Source organism: Zootoca vivipara, chromosome 7, assembly GCF_965207765.1.
Source record: "Zootoca vivipara chromosome 7, rZooViv2.hap1.1, whole genome shotgun sequence".
In the NCBI taxonomy this organism is placed as follows: domain Eukaryota; kingdom Metazoa; phylum Chordata; class Lepidosauria; order Squamata; family Lacertidae; genus Zootoca; species Zootoca vivipara.
Genome location: NC_142590.1, coordinates 44,613,894 through 44,634,742, shown reverse-complemented (window position 1 = coordinate 44,634,742; position 20,849 = coordinate 44,613,894). Strand labels below are relative to the sequence as shown.

General features: G+C 44.5%; 1 protein-coding gene across 1 annotated transcript; it reads left to right on the top strand.

Moving 5' to 3' along the window:
* Positions 1-329: 329 nt before the first annotated feature.
* On the top strand, positions 330-18,691 carry HECTD3 (HECT domain E3 ubiquitin protein ligase 3). Its single transcript, XM_035122633.3, has 21 exons — positions 330-883; positions 2,396-2,556; positions 3,778-3,870; positions 4,166-4,301; positions 8,430-8,545; positions 9,542-9,655; positions 10,092-10,174; positions 10,788-10,953; positions 11,338-11,419; positions 11,789-11,971; positions 13,048-13,100; positions 13,430-13,494; positions 14,525-14,628; positions 15,002-15,121; positions 15,376-15,465; positions 15,879-16,085; positions 16,177-16,306; positions 16,646-16,720; positions 17,141-17,222; positions 17,442-17,513; positions 18,266-18,691. Exons 1-21 carry the CDS (start codon positions 527-529, stop codon positions 18,348-18,350), a joined length of 2,574 nt encoding a protein of 857 aa, XP_034978524.2. The 5' UTR covers positions 330-526; the 3' UTR covers positions 18,351-18,691.
* The last annotated feature ends 2,158 nt before the right edge of the window (positions 18,692-20,849 follow it).

Here is a 20,849-nt window from a genome sequence, read left to right as displayed (position 1 = left end):
AGGCCACTCTTTATATTACTGCTAGTGTCAATTCCGTGGCACATGATCAGAGATCCTTCCGCCTGCCCTGTTGTTTGTTTTGGAAACGCGAACTTTTATGATCTGCCTCATCGCCAGCCAGCCACATGAGCCCAGGAACTGAAGTGAAACGCAGCCAGAGATCTTGCGCGTCGACCTTCCTTGGCCACTTTCACCCTTAAGCCTAAACCTCCTTCGCGGGGTCCGGAGCTTGCTGCCGACCCATTCCCATAGCGCGGTTCCCCTCGCTTCTTGCTAGGCTTGCTCATTCACTCGTCCGCCGATAGAGGCTGCTTTACGGTACACCCGGCAGAACCGAGGAGGAAGAAGGGCGAGAGTAGCAGGAAGCATCAGCAGCCGCAGCCACCCTTCTCCCGGTCGCTGCGCCGGGGAAAGACTCGCCGGCTGCCAGAATCGGGACGGGAGGGAAGGGGCAACCGGCGGAGCTGCTCCTGCGGCGGCTGCTCCCTCTGGGCCAACCCCGCCTGGGTGGCTGCAGGCGGCCAGTATGATGCCCCCGACGGCCGGCGAGTCGCCGCACCAGCTGCTAGGCCGGCTGCGCTTCCTGAGCGAGGCGATCGGGTGCCTGACGCGCGCGGAGCCGCTGCCCGCCGCCTTGTGCTACGTGCCCCGCGAGGTGCAATATAAGATCTGCAAGGACCCCAGCGCCCCCGGGCCCGCCTCGGCCTCCGGCCGGACCCTGCTCTCGGTATGGGAGAACCCGAGCAAGGCCGGCTCCGGCTCCGGGTCGGGCGGCAGGAAGGGCCTGGGCAGGGGCACCATCGAGCTGCGCAAGGGCTCGTGCATCCGAGCCAGCGGCGAGGAATACTGCAACGGGAACGGGCTCTGGGTGAAGCTGGCAAGGGTGAGTGTGACAAGGTATAGCCCCCGGCGGGGCCTGCCGCGCACGGGCAGCCGCTGAACGCGGAAGTTTCGAGGAGGGTAAATTGCCGGAGCTCCGCCTGCTAGTGCCACATTCCTCCTACCGTGTAATGATTCCTGCTGTCCATAATTCCTGGTGTGAACTGGCAACCCAGCCAGGATGCTTTCTGAAGAGGATGGAAATGCACTCTACCCATGTTCAGAGGCACTTGAGCCGTTATTACAATTTCAAATGTTTTAGGGTTGACACCTCCCCCCCCCAAAAAAAACTTACATAATTTGCATGAAAGAGCAAATATAGATGGAGGCTTAAGACACATGTAATAGAGATAAACATAGGCATCTCATCTTATATTTCCCATTGCTTTTTGGGGTCCTACATGCACACTCAAGGATGGTAACACAGGGCACAAGTACTCCTACGTTTCTCAGAGACTGGCACTGTTACAGACATAGTTTGCTATCAGCTAGTTTTATGGTTCCTTGATACGAATTTAGCTGACAGAAGAGCCTTTCAGTTTTTCCTGACCCATATGATGTTTTTTTCTGCCTTGGTTATCATTTTCCCTTTTAGCATTAGTGTGGCAATAAACTGGCTGTCACATTTTGCACTTGGGAAATAGCAACAATAAAGAATATGTAAACAGCTGTAATGCCAACAAGGCTCCTTATCATAGTTGGGGAGATTTTTTTTGATAACTGCATGGCCCTCAAAGGCTATGTGCTAGTAAAGGTAAAGGGACCCCTGACCATTAGGTCCAGTCGTGACCGACTCTGGGGTTGCGCGCTCATCTCGCATTATTGGCCGAGGGAGCCGGCATATAGCTTCCAGGTCATGTGGCCAGCATGACAAAGCCGCTTCTGGCAAACCAGAGCAGCACATGGAAACGTCGTTTACCTTCCCGCTGTAGCGGTTCCTATTTATCTACTTGCATTTTGAGGTGCTTTCGAACTGCTAGGTTGGCAGGAGCTGGGACCAAGCAACGGGAGCTCACCCCGTCACAGGGATTCGAACCGCCGACCTTCTGATCAGCAAGCCCTAGGCTCAGTGGTTTAACCACAGCGCCACCTGGGTCCCATGTGCTAGTAAACCTCAGTAATTCCTATGCATGTATACCTGGGCATACTCCTACAATCTGTTAGAATTCACCAAATTTCCTATAATTATAATTGAAAGGACAGTTTAATACCGTTTTGTTGACATTGCATGCGTGTGCATTCTTTCAAGTGAGAAAGGGAACTGTTGTTGGTCTGTAGGGACCAGAAAAAGTAGTCATAGACACTCATTAGCACAGACTAAAGACATGCATTTTGGTTTTTAATCACTTAGTAGGAGCTGTACATTTCTCTATGGATAATCAGTGTTCTTAACCATCTGAGTACCGTAAATCTCTTTGTATGATGTATGATGATTTGATAAACTGTTTGTATTCCTTAGTTATCTCCAATGTTGTATTTTGTACTGGACATATGATTTCATATTCTTCCCTCATAGGAGCAGCTGGAGGAATTCAAGATTGGCTGTGACCTGGAGGAAGGCTGGGTCCTCATGTGTAAACATGCAGATGGTGGGGACAGGCTGGTGCCAGTGGAATCGATGGAGAGAATCCAGAGGCAGCAGCAACTCTTTGGGGTGGATTATAAGCCTGTAATCAGGTACTGAAAACCATCTCTACATTTTGTTTGGATTGATTGGCTTTTGAGGAGGACCATTGCGGAAGGCACTCGCTGAAAGCAAACACATGTTGTTGTTTAGTCGATTAGTCATGTCCGACTCCTCGTGACCCCATGGACCAGAGCACGCCAGGCACTCCTGTCTTCCACTGCCTCCCGGAGTTTCATCAAATTCATGTTGGTAGCTTCCATAACACTGTCCAACCATCTCGTCCTCTGTCGTTCCCTTCTCCTTGTGCCCTCAATCTTACCCAACATCAGAGTTTTTTCCAGGGAGGCTTCTCTTCTCATGAGGTGGCCCAAGCAAATACTGTACATAATACTATCAATGAATGTGTGAGTTTCAGAAATATCTATGGTCGTAAGCTAAATTAGTAGCTTCCAATCGTTTTGCTAACGGAATCAACCAAGTGCACTTTACCTACATTCAGTTCTTAGTTTCTAATAGAAACTTGTATCGGTACCAAAATTTCAAAGATTTATTTATTTTTTGCTGGGGGGGTGGGTGGCATATGTTCTTAGGTGGTTCATCTCTTGTTTGCTTCTTTCCTGATTGCTGATTTCCTCCTCTGATCTACAGCTTGTGTGCCAAGGGGGAGAGAGGTTCTCTTACATTATTGCAGCCAATTGGGGATCAGATAAGCTGTGTAATGACATTACAGTGGAAAACAGCCAATCAGATTAGACTGTCATGATGAAGCGAAGCTTATTCAGAGTGAAAGTAGGAAGTTTTGCCCTCACTTTGAATGTCTTTTGGGGAACAAGGAATACAGCTACTGCACTGCAAACACTGTCACTCGTGTCCATAGCTCCCAAAGTTGTAAAAAAGGGAGAGAGATTCACAACTGTGTCAAAAATGTGTGCAAACACGCACAAACACACACATCACTTGGCTCAAACCTTATCAGTAAGTCTAAGAAGTGCTAAGTTCCGTGTGTCCATTTTGTTGTTTTATCTAATAAATGTAAGGTTTTTCATTTTAATAGCAGCAAAGATTATTATTACTGTAAGTGTTATAAATTAGATCCTCTGTAGCATTAAAGAAAGGGCTATATATCAATTCTTTGATTTATTCTCAGATACTTACCCTTTAATAAAACATTATTAGTTTTAGTAGCTAATAATGCAGTTAGAACTTTTCCAATTTCTGTTCGCTTACACAGAAGTTTATAGTTGTTAATTCTGCTTTTTTCCCTTTTCCAGATGGGAGCAGGTGGTGGATTTAACATATTCCCTCCGTCTTGGGGCAAAGCCAAAAATCATGGAGCCAGATGCAGCTGCGGTAGAGAGACTCCGGTAAAGGGCATGCAACCTCCTTTACAGCAATAAGAAAAAGGGGGGCAGCCAATGCACTTAATTTGAAAGTGATAACTGGGCCTGCAGCACTGGACGTTTCTACATATTATCCAGGCTTTGTATGCCTGAGGACTTAATTCTATTGAGAGTAGTGCTTGTGCAGAAGGGGGAGTAAAAATAATATCCTGGAGGATATAATTGGGTAGTGGAGAGCATGATCGGGGATGTAAATTTCTGTCAACCCAGCCCCCTCTCTCTCATCCTGTACTATTAACACCAATTTTTGCCATTTTAGATTTGTACCACCCACATGGAGCTACGAATGTGATGAGGACTTAGTGCACTTCCTCTATGACCACATTGGCAAGGAAGATGAGAATCTGGGCAGCATCAAGCAATATGTGGACAGCATTGATGTGTCCTCCTACACGGTAAAGTGTCACCATCAACCAGGCTCCTTTGCATAGAGACCTCTCCTTCATGCATGCTGTCCTTTGTTGCCTCAGCATCCCAACCACAAGGCCAAGCATCCCCAAACTTCGGCCCTCCAGATGTTTTGGACTACAGTTCCCATCATCAGTGACCACTGGTCCTGTTAGCTAGGGATCATGGGAGTTGTAGGCCAAAACATCTGGAGGGTTGCAGTTTGGGGAAGCCATCATTTGCTAATATTAAAGGGTTTGCAATGGCAGGGCTCCCCAGAGGGACGATGAGGGTGATGAGGGGGACAGAGAGTCAGAGGAGGAAGGAGTAGTTTTGCTTCCTTCTCAGCCATTTGAAGACTGTCACCCGCAACCCTTTCTCCTCAGCCAGAGAAGAGGGGGCTGGAGAGAGGCTAAGTCACTGATAAGCAGTCCCTAGCAACAACACAGGGGAGGGATGATTCGTCAGAGGAAGAGGTAGGAAGCCTGCCAGAATCTCCCCGTTCCCATAGGTTAAGGTGGGTCAGCAAAAGGCGTCAATCAAGGAAGCGGAAGGCGGGGTTCTGGCGTGCTTCCTGTTAGTGCCAAAATCAGAGCCCAGATGCCTCAATGTTTTGAAAGAGGCAGTAGCCCATGGGAGCTGCTCTAAGTACAATGACGGTGTTTAATAAATCTACTTGTAAACTGACAATGTCTACTTGCTGCTTATTAAACCTAGGAGCCAGCCAGATCGTGACAGCAGGTAACTTCTGGTTGATTTCTATAACCTAAGGGTGAACTGAGTTAATAATTTGTTAGGTCAAGATAACTTATTTGTGTAAACAGATTCTGGGTGTCTCTTTTCTGGTAATGAAGAGATTTTGCTGTCTGAGGCAAAGGACAAAATGATACAGTGGTACCTTGACTTACGAAGGCGATCTGTTCCACGGCGCTCTTCGTAAGTCAAAGTGTCCATTTTGCGCATGCATGCGCGGCGAAAATACTTCCAGGTTTGCAGACTTCGTAAGTCGAAACCTTCGGAAGTTGAGGCATTCGTAAGTCGAGGTACCACTGTACTCCCTTCCAATGCTATGTACAACCTGACCAGCAGTTGAATCTTATTTTAACACTGGTGACAGACCAGCCACACTTGAGGGCAGCAGGCTAGCTTTGGGGGTACAGGGTAGGCCACATGGCACACAGAGCTCTTTCCTCCAAAATCTTGCCACTCTCCAGAATCTGCTGTCTGAAGCGTCTGCCTTATTCTGTCTAATGGTAGGGCTCTACTCATGAAATTAACTTCACCGGCCCCTGGAATGGGTTATTAGACAGTTGTTTTCTTGGTTCCAGAAAGTGAAAGAAAATAATGCGTGAAATAATGTGTTTCAGAATATATACACTTCTGAATTCTGTGTTGTCTTGGCATAGGTCTGCAAACTTTCAGATTAACTTGGCCACTTACATTTCCCAAAATGCTAAATTAATTATTAATGGAAAATTCACGAATAAAATTAACATCACAAGGGGGACAAGACAGGGGTGCCCTCTGTCCCCCATCTTATTTATCATCACGCTCGAAATTTTATTAAATACAATTAGGAAAAGCGAGGAAATTAAAGGAATTGTGGTGGGCAATAAAAGTTATAAAGTAAAGGCCTTTGCCGACGATATTATAATAACATCAGAGGACCCGATTACAAGCATTCCCAGCGCCATCCGGCTGATAGAAGAATACGGGGAATTGGCGGGCTTGAAAATAAATTATAATAAGACAAAATTGTTAGTCAAAAATCTTGAAGTAAATGAGGAAAAAATGCTGCAAGAAACCACAAAACTCAAAATTAGTAAAAAAATGAAATATTTAGGAATTGAGATGACAACAAAAGCAATCGACCTGATTCAGGATAACTATATAGAAACGTGGAAGCAAATTAGGAAGAAATTTGACGTTTGGAGGAAATTAAAATTAACATTTATGGGTAGAATCTCAGCCGTAAAGATGTGCGTGGTGCCTAAGATGAACTTCCTTTTCCAAAACCTTCCATTGTTGGGGATGGAGAAATATTTTAGGGATTGGAAAAGGGACATTGCGGAGTTCATTTGGAACGGGAAAAAACCCCGTATAAAACATAAGATCCTGATAGACCATAAGGACAGAGGGGGTTACGGCCTCCCAGATCTGGAAATTTTTCATGATTCAGCGGCATTAGTCTGGATTAAAGAATGGGTAGTTTTAAAAAATTCGGATGTATTAGATTTAGAAGGTGATGGGCTAGGACACGGCTGGCATTATTATTTGATGAAAGATAGGATAGACAAGAAGAATTTTTTCATGTTCCATATGATCAGAAAATCTTTATTTAAAGTTTGGTTAAAATATAGGAGATTCTTTGAACCAAAAACCCCTTGGTGGCTCTCTCCAGCCGAACTATTGGCGGTGAGAAGACGTAATATGAATAACACCTGGCCCACATACCGTATGCTCTTGGAAGAAAAGGAAGGAACGCTGAAATTGAGAGAATATAAAGAAATAAAACACCACTTAAATACGTGGTTAGATTATTTTCAAATTAATCAGAGATTACAATTGGATAAGAAAGTGGGATTTGAAAAGAATAAATCGAACCTGGAGGAAATTTTAATCGATAAGGAAGGCAAATATATTTCGAATTTATATCAGATACTATTAAAGTGGGAAACAGAAGAGGAGCTAACAAAAAATTATATGATTAAATGGAGCCAGGATTTGGGAAAAACAATCAGTATGCAAAAATGGGAACAACTATGGAAAAGAGATTCTAGATTTACGCCAAATTATGATCTGATTGAGAATATATTTAAAATGCAAAATCAATGGCATTTAACACCGGCTAAACTGGCTAAAATGTACCCAAATGTAAGCAATATCTGCTGGAGATGCTGTAAAGAAGTCGGGACATACGTTCATATTTGGTGGAGCTGTGACCTCATTAAAGACTTCTGGGAACTAGTCTATAAAGAGTTAAAGAAAATCGTGAAATACTCTTTTAAGAAACAACCTGAGATCTTTTTATTAGGGATGTTAGGAGAGGACATAAAACCGAATGATAGATGTGTAGTGAGTTATGCAACGGCGGCAGCTAGACTCTTATTGGCAAGAGCATGGAAATCTCAAGAGATTCCAAAGAAGGAGGACTGGTTACATAAATTAATATTATATTACAATTTAGCAAGAAAACATGAATTATTGAAGGAAACAAATGTGAAGGATAAATTAAAGAATTGGGAATCACTTACCATTTATCTTAGTACACACATAGATAATCCGTCTCTTCTCTCCGACGTAGCAGGATTCTAGAATTAAGAAGAAAAATGATTAATGTTATGGATGTCATATTTCTTGTTTCAAATGTATACGTGTATATGTGGATTATACTTATTCTCTTTCCGAGACAGTAAGACTCAAGGATGAAGTAGATAAGAATTTAATTATCTGGATATTATTTGTATGGTAATATTCTGCATTATTATTTTCAATTTGGATTTTGTTTCTAATTGTACAAAATTGTAATAATGTGTGTGTGATGAAAATATTTATAATATAGATAAGTCTAATTTAGGTTGTGAAGGAATAGGGTTGGGGGTAAGGGCAGGGGAGGGGAAGGGGGACTCTGGAGGTAGGGGGGAGGGGGGATTGCGTTTTTTGTGCCTGTTCTGTTTAGTTGGATTTTTTTTCTTTTTTATTGTTGTATATGTTTAAATCTACAATAAACTTTATTTTATTACAAAAAAAAAGAAAAAAAGATTAACTTGGCCACCTGCTGATTTTAGTGGCCATCAAGTCTTCCTCTGAAATTTGATAAAGCTTAACTATTCTGATCAGTGCTAGGACACTGTGCCCGATGTATCCTCTACCGTTCTTCATAGATCAGCAGGTTGCCTCTCCTAGGTGAAGGGAGAGTGGTAAAAATCCAGGAAGCCTTGAGGGAGGAAGATGTGCTGAGTTATTTTCAGGGATAGTAGGAAGGTGCAACTGGATGCCTGAGTGTCTCAAACTAAAAGTTCCCCTCTGAGGTTCTAGAGTTGGCATCCTCTTGGGAGGAATTTTGTGGCTTGCCTGAAAGCAAGCTATTAAGTGGATATTTCTAACTCTCCTCAGTCTGTCTTTGCTTCCCTCAGGAAGAATTCAATGTTTCATGCCTGACAGACAACCATGCAGACACCTACTGGGAGAGTGATGGGTCCCAAGGTCAGCACTGGGTCCGTCTCAACATGAAGAAAGGGACCATTATCAAGTGAGTTCCCCATCCTTTACTAGCCTATTCCTGTTCTGGCCTAATCAGCTCCTTCCTATAAGTACTATCATAATTAAACCCTGTTTCCTCTGCTCTCACTGAGTGTGAAAGCTACATCGAGAGCAGCTGGGTCATGTTAATGCACATGAATGTTCTGTGCTTGGGCTTCTTCCTGCCCAAAGATGGAATCATGGAAAAGACTTCTAGTTAGGTGCTATGAGGTTTTAGGTTTGGTGCTGAAGATGTACCTCTTGACACTTGAGATGCATATTTTTGGGACCCACCCTATTTTTGTGACTGTAAGTTGGTTTAAATTGTTTTTAGTGCTGTATTTTAAATGGTTGTTTCCCCACTCTGGGACCTCAGGGTGAAGGGTGGGTAGAAAAGTAAACTATTACTGCTACTACTATTTTGTGCCTCCATACACACAACAACAAAGGAATGATCTTTTCTCACGTATACCACTGCGATTCGACCACTACCATGAAACTGAATGTTGAGCAATTTCAAAATGGCCCTTTTGAGGTTTGCAGCAAAATATTTGTTTGAATCTGCCCTCTCCTTTCCATATGGAAAACAAAGGCATCCCCACCTCTTCTTCCACCCACCTTGGCTTTTCTGTTAAGGAAGATTTCTGTGATCACATAGGTTTGTACAGAATGTGGTACTAGTGATGTCCAAAATCCACCCTTCTCGATTCAGAATGGCTGAGTCTGGCCCTTTTTGGTTCATCCCTGGGAAAGGTTTAAGCTTTTCCTCCAAGCCTCATAAAAATCCAGCCTGGGGGAAACTTCATAGCCAGTTCTCTTGCCTGCCAGGTTCCCCACCTCCCTTCCCCTGTTTTCCCCACATTTCCCAGCTCTTTGCAGTGAAGGTTTCTAAGCATATTTGGACCCTTTATTGCCCATAGGAACTCTGGGAAGTAGTTTTAAAAGCCAGAAACTTGTCCTATATCTTATTGTTGTCTCACATTTGCCCTTTAATTCTCTCCCTCAGGAAGCTGTTCCTGACTGTGGACACAACAGATGAGAATTTCATGCCCAAGAGGGTGGCTGTGTATGGTGGCGAGGGGGATAACCTGAAGAAGCTGAGTGACGTGGGCATTGATGAGTGAGTTAGACGAGGGAGGCCGGGGGTGGGTGGGTAGGAGGGAGAGAATTTGGTTGTTGAGGAAAGCCAGGTGTGAAACTGAGCCTAAATCTGGCTCAGATTCTTTCTCTAGTCCAGGCATAGGCAAACTCACCCCTCCAGGTGTTTTGGGACTACAATTCCCATCATCCCTGACCACTGGTCCTGTTAGCTACGGATCATGGGAGTTGTAGTCCCAAAACATCTGGAGAGCCGAGTTTGCCTCTAGCCAATGCCTGTACGGCACCTTTGATTTTCCAGAAGGTTGGAAACAGATCCCAGGAGTTCTGGTTTCTGGCTCCCACATCCACTTTAATGTAACTTTCCCTGAAGATTTAAGATTAAAGGATTTCTATTTTGGAGGGGGGTGGTAAGCCTACCTTGTGCAAGAGGAAATAGATGTTTTTTGTGTCTCCAGGAGCTACATCGGGGATGTGTGTGTGCTGGAAGACATGACTGCTCACTTGCCTGTCATTGAAATCCGCATTGTGGAATGCAGAGGTGTGTGGGCGTCAGTTTGGGGGTGTGCCTATTAATCCCTGGGAGGTGGGGTACAATGATCTCCCTGCTTTTCTCTAAATGCTCTAGTTTAGAATTTCACTCCCTTTGTAGTTACGTAACCTAGCAGGTTCCATCTAGAGTCAGAGTACAATTGGGCAGAGGGCCTTCTCGGTAGTAGTGCCCACCCTGTGGAATGCCCTTCCATCAGATGCCAAGGAAATAAAAAAACTATCTGACTTTTAGAAGACATCTGAAGGCAGCCCTGTTTAGGGAAGTTTTTAATGTTTGATGATTTATTGTATTTTTTTATATTTTGCAGCTGCCCCGGAGCTTCCCTTTTGGGGGCTGCCTTTTTGTGATTATTTTATCTAGGAAAAACAGCAAAGGCACAATACATTTGTTAATCTTTAAGCTGCCACAGGTCTGCTTTTCTTGTGGCAAGTGATGAATAAAGCCCTGGAATTTCTCCAGTAGTCACCCACCCCCAATTTGTGATAAAGAGGGACCCTTATCCCTACTCTTTCCCCCAGTATTTCTCTCCCGCCTCCAGGAGAAACCATTCTCTATTTGACCGATGTGTCTTAAGCTGTTTTGTTCTTCCCTTTTAATACAGATGATGGGATAGATGTTCGGCTACGGGGAATAAAGATCAAATCTTCTCGGCAACGGGAACTGGGGCTCAATGCAGATATGTTTCAGCCAGCCAACCTGGTGAGGTATCCTCGCCTGGAGGGGAGAGACCCTGATGTGCTCTATCGGCGGGCTGTGATCATCCAGAGGTATGGAGCAGGGCAGGGCTGAGGAACATTCTCCAGCCTCGGTGTTGCCATTGTTGTTGTCAGCGAGAGCTCCCACAATCATTGTGGTGGTAGTGGGCTAAGCATGTGCGTGTACAGTACATGCATTGTGGCACAACACCAGGGGTCCATGCTGTAAAACCCTATTGAATTTATTTATTTTTTCCTTTTGTTTTGTTTCACCTGTAGTTGTAAATCCTCACCTGCCTAATTAGCTCATTGGGTGAAATAGGGAGGGAAGCCAACAGAGATAGCAAGAAATGTAGGAGTAAATGTAGGGGTCAAATTTAACACGTCTGGTTACTCTGCCGCCATCTGCGGTATTTATTTATTGGTATTTATTTATTGCACTTTTGGTTTGGGTAGGTTTATCAAGATCTTGGATAGTGTTCTTCACCATCTTGTTCCAGCCTGGGACTACACACTTGGCACCTTCAGCCAACTCAAGGTGAGGCGAGGGACTTTCTGATTCCCAATTTCTGTGTTTTCTATCTTAGGGGAATAAACCATTGCTTTGAATGTCTACTTTATATTTGACTTTCTTCAGTAATATTTCATTCTGGATTGTTTTATTATCTGATCTTTTAAGGTAGGGTGTAAACTGCTTTGAGACTTTTTCATTTCTTAAAAATGTTAAGCAGTATAGAAATGAAATGGAAAGAATAATAATAATATATCAAAAGATTTCCTACTGGGAAAGAGAGGCGCTAGAATAGTTTGCGGTGATATTGGCAGTAGAGCCAGCTGGTTTGTAAAGTAGGAGAAGGACCGTGCGGGATATTCATGACTTTGACCAGTGTTGCTTTGCCCATGACAGCACATCAAACAGTTCCTGTTGCTGTCCAAAAGACGTACAGTGCTAATCACCCAGTGCCTCAAGGACTCAGAGACTAGCAAGCCCAACTTCATGCCACGGCTCTACATCAACCGCCGCCTGGCCATGGAGCATCGTGACAATCCTGCACTTGACCCCAGCTGCAAAAACACAGTCTTCACTCAGGTAAGCCAGCTCACCCACTAGCAGGTACCCTGTGGCAAGAGGGATGGGGGGGGAGTCTTCTGCCTTTGCCACCTGCTACACATGTTCCGTCCTATTATACTCCAGAAAAGCATTTTTTCAGCTTATACCTTCAAAACAAGATCCAGCTCTGAGCATAAGCTCAGCAAACAGTTTTGCAAGGTGATGCAGCTTCTGTGTGGTTGGGAGTCCCACTCAGTGACCTAGTTTACATGTCGCACTAACCCAAACCCTGGCTTAGCATGAATACATGAGCATACAGGCTCGGGGAGAGGAGCTCACAGTCGCTTTGCCCCTCCCTAGCCATTTTGCTCTTTTACTGTGCTGCACAATGCTAATGGGAGCCGTGTGTTTTTGGAGCCCATCACTTTATAATATTAGAATAAATTCAGCAGTGGCCACTGGTGACGCACATGCACAATGCACCTCAGATAAAATGATCAGACTTTTCTTATTATTATTTTCTCTTTCACATGGGGTTAAATAACTAACATACCTGGTTCAAACCTTTCACGATTCTCTGAACTCTAATTTCAAGGTGTATGTTAGTTCAGATTGTGTGTTTATGGTTCATTCTCCTTTCTAAGGCATTGGGGTAACTGGAAATTGTAGTTCGTTGCTTGTTTACTGTTTGTTTTATCCTGTCTTTTCACCAATGAGCTCAAGCTGACATAAATGAAGTTATACGTTTTTATTCTTAATGTTGTGGGGTTAGTGACTTGCCCAAGTGTGTTAAATAAGCTTCATGGCTGAGAAGGGTTTTGAACTTGGGTTTTCTACATCCAGCCCTAGCTATTCTAGCCACTTTGTCATGCTAGCCTTTTAATTTAATGTGTGTCCCTTGCTACACATACATTGGTGGTTGTTAGGGATCTGCCTGACAGTGCACTGCGCAAAAGAACTTCTTGTACATCTTTGGTGCATATTGCCTGTTGCCAGTCCTCATGTAACAAATTCATCAAGACCTTCAAAGGATGCCTATTCCCGCTTTGCTATCTGTAAGCGCATTGCCCAGGATTCTTCTCTTAATGCCTCTGCTGCATTTTTTGCTTTCCTAGGTATATGAGGGACTAAAACCTTCTGACAAGTATGAGAAGGCCCTGGATTACAGGTGAGTTTTTTCATCCAGCAGCCACCTGTCTGTCTTCCCTGCCCCTTCCAGCTTGGTGTCTCTAGCCTAAGTACCTGAATGCCAAGCACCAGAAAGTTTCAAGTAAAGTGAAAGCTGAATCCTCGGAAAGAAAACAGAGCCTTATTTTCATAAATGAGAGCTTACTCCAAATATTTGCAACACACCAGTTATTCAAGGACCTTAGTAGGTTCTGGGCCACACAGAAATATCGCACTATTACTCTTGGCCCTGACACTTTCACCAGCAATGCAGTACCTTCCGCAAACCTCCACAGGCAGGTTTAAATGACCGTTTTTCATTCATTTCAGGTGGCCGCTGCGTTACGACCAGTGGTGGGAGTGTAAGTTCATTGCTGAGGGCATCATTGATCAGGGTAAGTTTTGCACTTCGTGTAGTCCAAAATGGTAGCTAATAGAAATTTGAGATCTTTGACAGTTTCCACAGTTTGAAGCTGAAAATTTGGGTTTTCTTTTGAGCCCGTTTTGGAGATTATTATTATTTGAACAGAGTTCTGGTTAGGAGCATAAACAATACGGATGGTGATTTGTAGTGCAGCAGTTCACTGTTGAGAACTCTGCTGCTGCCTTTGAGTTGGCTGTTAAACCAATTGCATCCTTTTTTTAAAGTTTAAAACAAAACTTTATTGATTTTTTGCAAATTACAGAAATAAAACACAAAAGTAAAACTGGGTCGATAGATAAATGACATTTGTAATGATTCCAATACATTCAAATCCCCAATATATACTTTTACCCTAGCCCTCCCACTTATCCCTTCCCCTCTCCTTCTCAGCCTCTGCTATATTGCAATTATGAGTTACCATATTTATCTGCATACCTGCTTTCTAGATTTAAACCAATTGCATCCTTGAAGGGGATCTAAGTATTGGTTACAGCAGAAGAGTTCAACGGAGGCCTGAGCCCCGCTCCTCCAATGTGTCCACCAGGGAGAATGCCAAATGTGAACAGATTTTTTGGGGGAGGAAACATACCCGTGTTTCTCCGAAAATAAGATCTTATATTTCTTTTTCCTCGAAAAAACACACTATGGCTTATTTTCAGGGGATGTCTTATTTTTTTTTATTAAGTATGGTGCAGTTTAACCTACAAGGTTAAACTGCCTATCACTGTGGCTTATTTTCGGGGTATGGCTTATATTCCTTGAATGCTTAAAAATCCTGCTATGGCTTATTTAATGGCTATGTCTTATTTTTGGAGAAACAGGGTAGTTTCAAATATTTTTCTTGTGTCCTCTCAGGATTTTCTGCATCCTACAGAAAATTGGATAGGCCTCAAGAGCGGGAGTGGGAAAATCTGAAATCCAGCTAATGTATTCAGGAACGCAAGCAGGTGGTGACAGCATAGCAAGGCTGATCACACACTTCCATGTGCTCTCTCTCCCAGGTGGCGGTTTCCGAGACAGCATTGCTGATATGTCTGAGGAGCTGTGTCCTAGTTCAGCTGAGACACCAGTGCCACTGCCTTTTTTTGTCCGCACGTCCAACCAGGTGCTTGCTCCCTGATGAAGCTAACCCTTTCCTCCTGTTAAGGATGTTAGAGCAGCATGAGTCTCAAGAGACTGTCAGTGTGGGGATTCGGGCAAGCTCTGGAGAAAGGAAAGTGCTTAGAAGGCAGTGCTCTCTGAGGGTTGGGGTGGGAGAATATGGACACCAAAGCACTATCCTTTGGTTCCAGCTTTCCCAGAATCCAACTTTTATTCCTGCTGTATCAACCCTCTGCTTGGTCCTGGTCAGTGTGGAAATTTAGTATGCCACTACTGCATGGGGAAATTACTGCAGAGAGACTGGATTGTACATGTGTTTTAACATTCATTCTTATGTCCCTATCAGGACATTTGATCTGAACTGTCTGTTGTTTCAGGGCAGTGGCACCGGAGAGGCCCGAGACATGTATGTCCCCAACCCGTCCTGCAAAGAGTTCACAAAATATGAGTGGATTGGGCAAATCATGGGAGCTGCCCTGCGTGGCAAGGAGTTCCTGGTGAGTATAGGATGAAGGCTGGCTCTTTCTTCGATACCGGTAGTGGAAGCCAGACTTTCCTTCTCCTGTTTCTTCCTAACTGTGCTAAATTGTTTTCTAATCATTCATAATCGCAAGTATTCTTATAAAATCAGATCTAGAAGCTGCCTTGTCTTCCTTCCTGAACCTTTCCTTTGAGCATAGTGGGACACAAAAGACCACATCTGGAGGCAACGTGTTGCAGTGCTGCTTCTCTCCTTCTTCTTATCTTTAAGGTCCTGGCCCTACCAGGCTTTGTCTGGAAGCAACTGACAGGGGAGGAAGTGAGCTGGAGCAAGGACTTCCCTGCTGTTGACTCTGTGCTGGTGAGTCACTGGGACGTGTATCCAGGGGTCGCTATTGAAACATGGGGTGCAGATTTCTATTTAGCATTTATCTGCATGACCTATGCATTTGGATACTGGCATGGCAGAGCAGCTGGCTTCATTTTGTTTTCTAAAACTGCCAGTGGGGAGGGTGAAGGGGTGTGTAAGTAAACTTCCTTCAACATTTCATGATGTTGAACACGTAATAATGGTCCACAAATACTGCAGCTTCCAACCATAACAGCTGCACAGTTTTAGACATAATGCATGCTTCCAGGTGATGGAAAGTGTTTGGCAATATGTTATAATAACTGTTTATTTATGGCTATGGTTTTTTTTTTTTATAAAATCCCCGTCTCCCACTTCCTTGCTGTCTTGGGCACAGGTGCGATTATCCCTTTCCTTGTTTTCAGGTGAAGCTTCTGGAGATGATGGAAGGAATGGACAAAGAGACCTTTGAGTTCAAGTTTGGGCATGAGCTGACGTACACCACTGTGCTGAGCGACCAGTGCATGGTGGAGCTTATCCCTGGTGGCACTCGCACTGTGGTGCACTATGAGGACCGCTTGGATTTCATCCGCCTGGTGCAGAAGGCACGGCTAAATGAGAGCAAGGAGCAGGTAATTCAGTACAGCATTTGGGCAATAGGTTTTTGGTGCTGACTGGTGGTTTCTCGCCCCATCTTAATCTGTTTCTTCTTTCCTGACTCAGCTTGCGGCCATGCAGGCTGGACTTCTCAAGGTAGTGCCTCAGGCAGTACTGGATCTGCTCACTTGGCAGGAACTGGAGAAGAAGGTCTGTGGTGACCCTGAAGTTACCGTTGAGGCTCTAAAGAAGCTCAGTAAGTGTGGGAGACCTTGCACTCTTCATGGGTAACATACTACATGACATGATGTCATAATAAAACATGCGGCGACTCCACATTCAGCTACTGCACTGAGTGGAGATTCACAATACAATATCCATATCGGTGGGTTGTACTATGATTTTGAGCTAGCATATTAGCACCTCATATCCATGTGCCTCGGTATATACCGGTATTCCTTTCTTCCTTAATGTGTTCTGCCCAAATAATGGGCATGCCATCTTTCCCTCTCCCCTTCGGTTGGACCTTGGTTCTGTGCCAGCAATATTTTTCTCTGTAACCTGCACCATGTATCTGTTTTTCTTCTTCTCACAGCTCGCTTTGAGGATTTTGAACCATCAGATACTAGAATTCAGTATTTCTGGGAGGCCTTGAACAACTTTACTAACGGTAAGTAGATGTTAGCATATGCACACTGTTGTGGAGTGGTGATGTGAAGAAATCGGTGCTATGAATTGCAGGTTCAGTGGGTTTTGAGAGGCTCCTCCCACTGTGGCTCATAACCACTCCCAGAAAGTGGTTTTGTTTTTAAGAGACTTAACTTAGAGGGAGTCTCAGCTATGTGGCAATGGGAGATGGGAATGGAGAAAAATAGCCCCAAACAGGCTATTACAACAGCTCCCCTGACTGAATGGTTCCCCCTGTTTAGGAGGGTCAGTTTTTACTCCCACCTCAAACACTGACTGGCTCCCAGTCAAAGCTGGGGTCTTGTTTTCATTCCTACATGCATACTGGGCAAGCTTGTTGTGGATAATGACTTTTGGTGAGATCTCCCTGGGAGTTTTGATGGTTGTTTACTCTTCCCCTCAGAGGATCGCAGTCGCTTCTTGAGGTTTGTTACTGGAAGAAGCCGACTTCCTGCTCGGATTTATATCTATCCTGACAAATTAGGGTGAGTGTTGTGGGAATCAAAGGTGGGGAGAGTGCTGTTGTGCTAGGATGCTGAACAAGATGGGCCTTTGATCTGAAGTTGTAGGGCTCTCCGTATGTTCTGATAATGTGCATCATATTGCAGAGTGAGTGATGATGGATTGACAGCCATTTTGTATTTCTATTGTGTGGTAAAGCCTTCTCCACAGATCTCATTGATTTGTTATCTCTTCTCTCAAAGCTCTGAAACCACTGATGCACTTCCTGAATCTTCCACTTGCTCCAGCACACTTTTTTTGCCAAACTATGCTTCGTAAGTCTTGTTCTATAAATCCCTTGGGCAAGGGTGTATTGGACAAAATCCCAGTGGTTGTGGCACAGACCTGGGAAAGGCAGCTGAAAGGTTTTTTTTGGGGGGGGGCGTGCTATGGGAAGAACATCTGGCGAGTTCAAGGTCCTAGAGCAGGGGTCAGCAGACTTTTTCAGCAGGGGGCCGGTCCACTGTCCCTCAGACCTTGTGGGGGGCCGGACTATATTTTGAAAAAAATATATGAATGAATTCCTATGCCCCACAAATAACCCAGAGTTGCATTTTAAATAAAAAGACACATTCTACTCATGTAAAAACACCAGGCAGGCCCCACAAATAACCCAGAGATGCATTTTAAATAAAAGGACACATTCTACTCATGTAAAAACATGCTGGTTCCCGGACCGTCCATGGGCCAGATTTAGAAGGCGATTGGGCCGCATCTGGCCCCCGGGCCTTAGTTTGTGGACCCCTGGCCTAGAGTATCACCAAGTGACCAGGGACATCATATTCCCAGTTTGTAGTGCGGCAATGCAAAGCGGATTATGGTGGGGGAGATACGGGGAAGGGCTAAGAAGTAGGCCAATGTACTGGGGAGTGTGGCTGCCATTGAGAATAATATGCATGGAGATGGGAGTATCAGCAATGAGGGGTGTTAATTACAGAAGCATAGCATCTTGGGGAGTCAGAGATGAGTTTGGGATTACCAGATGGTACATGAAAATGTTGATGTGATTCTTCTTTTTCACTTATAGGGCCAAAGTCTGCGAGGAAAAGTTGCGTTATGCGGCTTATAACTGTGTGGCTATTGACACAGATGTGAGCCCATGGGAGGAGTGAGTCTATTTTGAGGTCTTGTCAAACATTTCTTCTGTGTTACATAGTTCTTACATGCAATAATCTCTTACTATCAAGATCCAGAAAGCATGTATGTGTGTATATAATAAATTACCAAGTGTGAGGCTTGCAGTTTATTGATAAGCAGGTACAATAAAACTGACAGCCTGTGCCCTTGGATTTTAGTGAGCCCAAAACAAAAAATGGGAATGGTGAAAAAACTATTCATTTCTGACACAAGTTGCCAGCAAGTGGACAATGACATGTAGGATTCCAGAATTCAATAATTCTGGTTTCTTTCTCAGGAAAGGTATCAAACAATAAATGCAGACAGTTGCAAAATATATTTGTTGTTAGTTAACATTTTATTAAAATATTTTAGAATATTATTAATTCTCCTCTGAAACCTGTACCTCTCCTTAGGCTGCAATTCCAAACCCACTTACTTGGGAGCAAATGCCATGGACCTGAGGTGATGTTTTTAAGATTCCTCTGTCAATCTTTCTAGCCGAAGATAAACATGAGGGCCACAGCTTAATTATAAGTTCTAGAGGAGTATTGGGTTTTTTTGCAGTGAAAACAACAAAGAATCTTACAGCACCTTAATGACTCACACAAGCTGTCATTGTCTACCATCCAGTGCATCAGATCTGTGTAGTGTTATCATGAGCTGCACATTGTTTGGGGAGGAGGGTTGTAATAAGGAAAGGAAATGCAATAAAGTACAGTGATAATTATGTACTTAATACAGTACTTGTAATTTGAAAAAGTTCTTGGTGACATAAGACATTCTGGTATTGATAAGCCAATTAGCACACATAATGTGCTAAAAATCTATTAAATTGGGGGGATATATTCAATTCACAAGCAATAGCACCACAAATTCTTATTACTAAATTACACTGTCCCCTCATTACACGGCAACATTGTTAATGTCTTCACCCTCAGGTTGCAGTTCAGGATCCTCCTCTTTGTAGTGATTTCCATGCCTGCTTCTGTGCAGAACTACAGTGCAAAGTTTTCAATACTCCCTCCACCCACTTTTCTTCCTCCAAGTCTTCCTGTTTTTGTCTCAGCAGTTGCAGTGGTCAGCTCTGGCCACCAGTGGGCATTATGGCACCATAATTAAAAGGAGTGGTCTGATCATTCTAATTCTAAGATTGTTTTGTTCAAATTGTTCAGCTACCCTTATTACCTGTCCAAAGCATATTGGTATGGCACAATATAATCCCACGGCCTGGCGTAGCCAGGATTTTTTGGGGTGTGTGTGTGGCAGAACCGATGTGATTGATCTGTTAAGTATTTCTATTGTTTTACTCCCTGCCCCCACTTGGCTACACCCATGAGATAATATAATAACATAAGATGATGCAGAGGTTTAGGAAAAGTCAGCCCCTCCTCTGCTTTGCTGACTGTGAGGGGCCACACTCCTGCTAATCCCTGCTTCAATTTGATGTTAGGCTTTCTCTGGTACCACCTTCATTAAAGCCTTTCACCAAAGCTGTCCCACTTTGGCTGAGGGAAACAGAACGTGCTTGGCTAGTTGTTGTTAGAGACACTTTGGTAAGATAGGCCGAGTTCTGACAAGAATTTGAGGGGTGGGGTGGGAATACAGAACCGGGAATATATGTTTGGGGGGATTGCGAAACACTTTTTGAAGATAAGCTTTCCAAAACAGCAAGGTATGCCTGCTCCCAATGCTAAATGGAGACTGTGGCCCTCCAAAGCAACGAGCTTCACTTTACTCAAATAGCAGCAGTTACTAGTACTGTACGGTATTTATTTCCCAGTAACAGCAATGGGCTGCGTTTAATAGAAGCGGGGAGACGGAACACTCTGGCAAAATGGCTCCATTCATGGGTCGAGGATGTACTGTCTGTATGTTGGCTGCCTGGGTGGGCCTCGGAGCTGACGGCTATTGTAGCCGCATAATGGGCTTGATTGGTAATTGGGGAGGTGAATTTGGCGTGGGGGGGAGGGACGGTGTCATCTCTGCAGCTGGGCTTTTTGTCATGCAAAGCGGGGCAGGAAGGGAAGCTTAAATCCCGCGACTTCACAGCACCTCGGAGCTGCTCTTCAATGCTCCTCTCCTCCACCCCACCCGCTTTCTCTTATCTCGGCCGGCGTGGTTCTTGCAACCCTCCCAGCCGCTTCCGCCCCTTCTCGGGTTTCCCCACTTAAGAGTCATGAGAGCCTTAGGGAATTTGGGGAGGCGGCGAGCGGGACCGTGTGCAGATTTTGCTGCGGGGTTAAGCTCAGTAAATTAGGCGAACACCACCGCCTGCCCTCGCAATGGCAGCTTCCCTCCCCCGTCTTAGGCCTGCGCACAGCCACTTGCGAATTTGACAGGGAGGAAGAGGGGCTGCTGGAGGTGCCGGCGGGCCCCCTGAGGAGAGCGACAAGAAACGGGGATTAGCCGGGGATGCTGGGGCTCCCCTGCTGGGCGAGGACGTGTAACTCCCCGACACCCTGCGGCGGGGGATTAATTACAGACCACACAGC

Excerpts from the sequence above, each read along its gene's own strand:
- HECTD3 (XM_035122633.3), top strand. The coding sequence starts at position 527 with ATGATGCCCCCGACGGCCGGCGAGTCGCCGCACCAGCTGCTAGGCCGG. Across the intron at positions 10,954-11,337 it reads CGGGCTGTGATCATCCAGAG|GTTTATCAAGATCTTGGATA; the intron begins GTATGGAGCAGG and ends TGGTTTGGGTAG. Across the intron at positions 15,122-15,375 it reads TGCGTGGCAAGGAGTTCCTG|GTCCTGGCCCTACCAGGCTT; the intron begins GTGAGTATAGGA and ends CTTATCTTTAAG.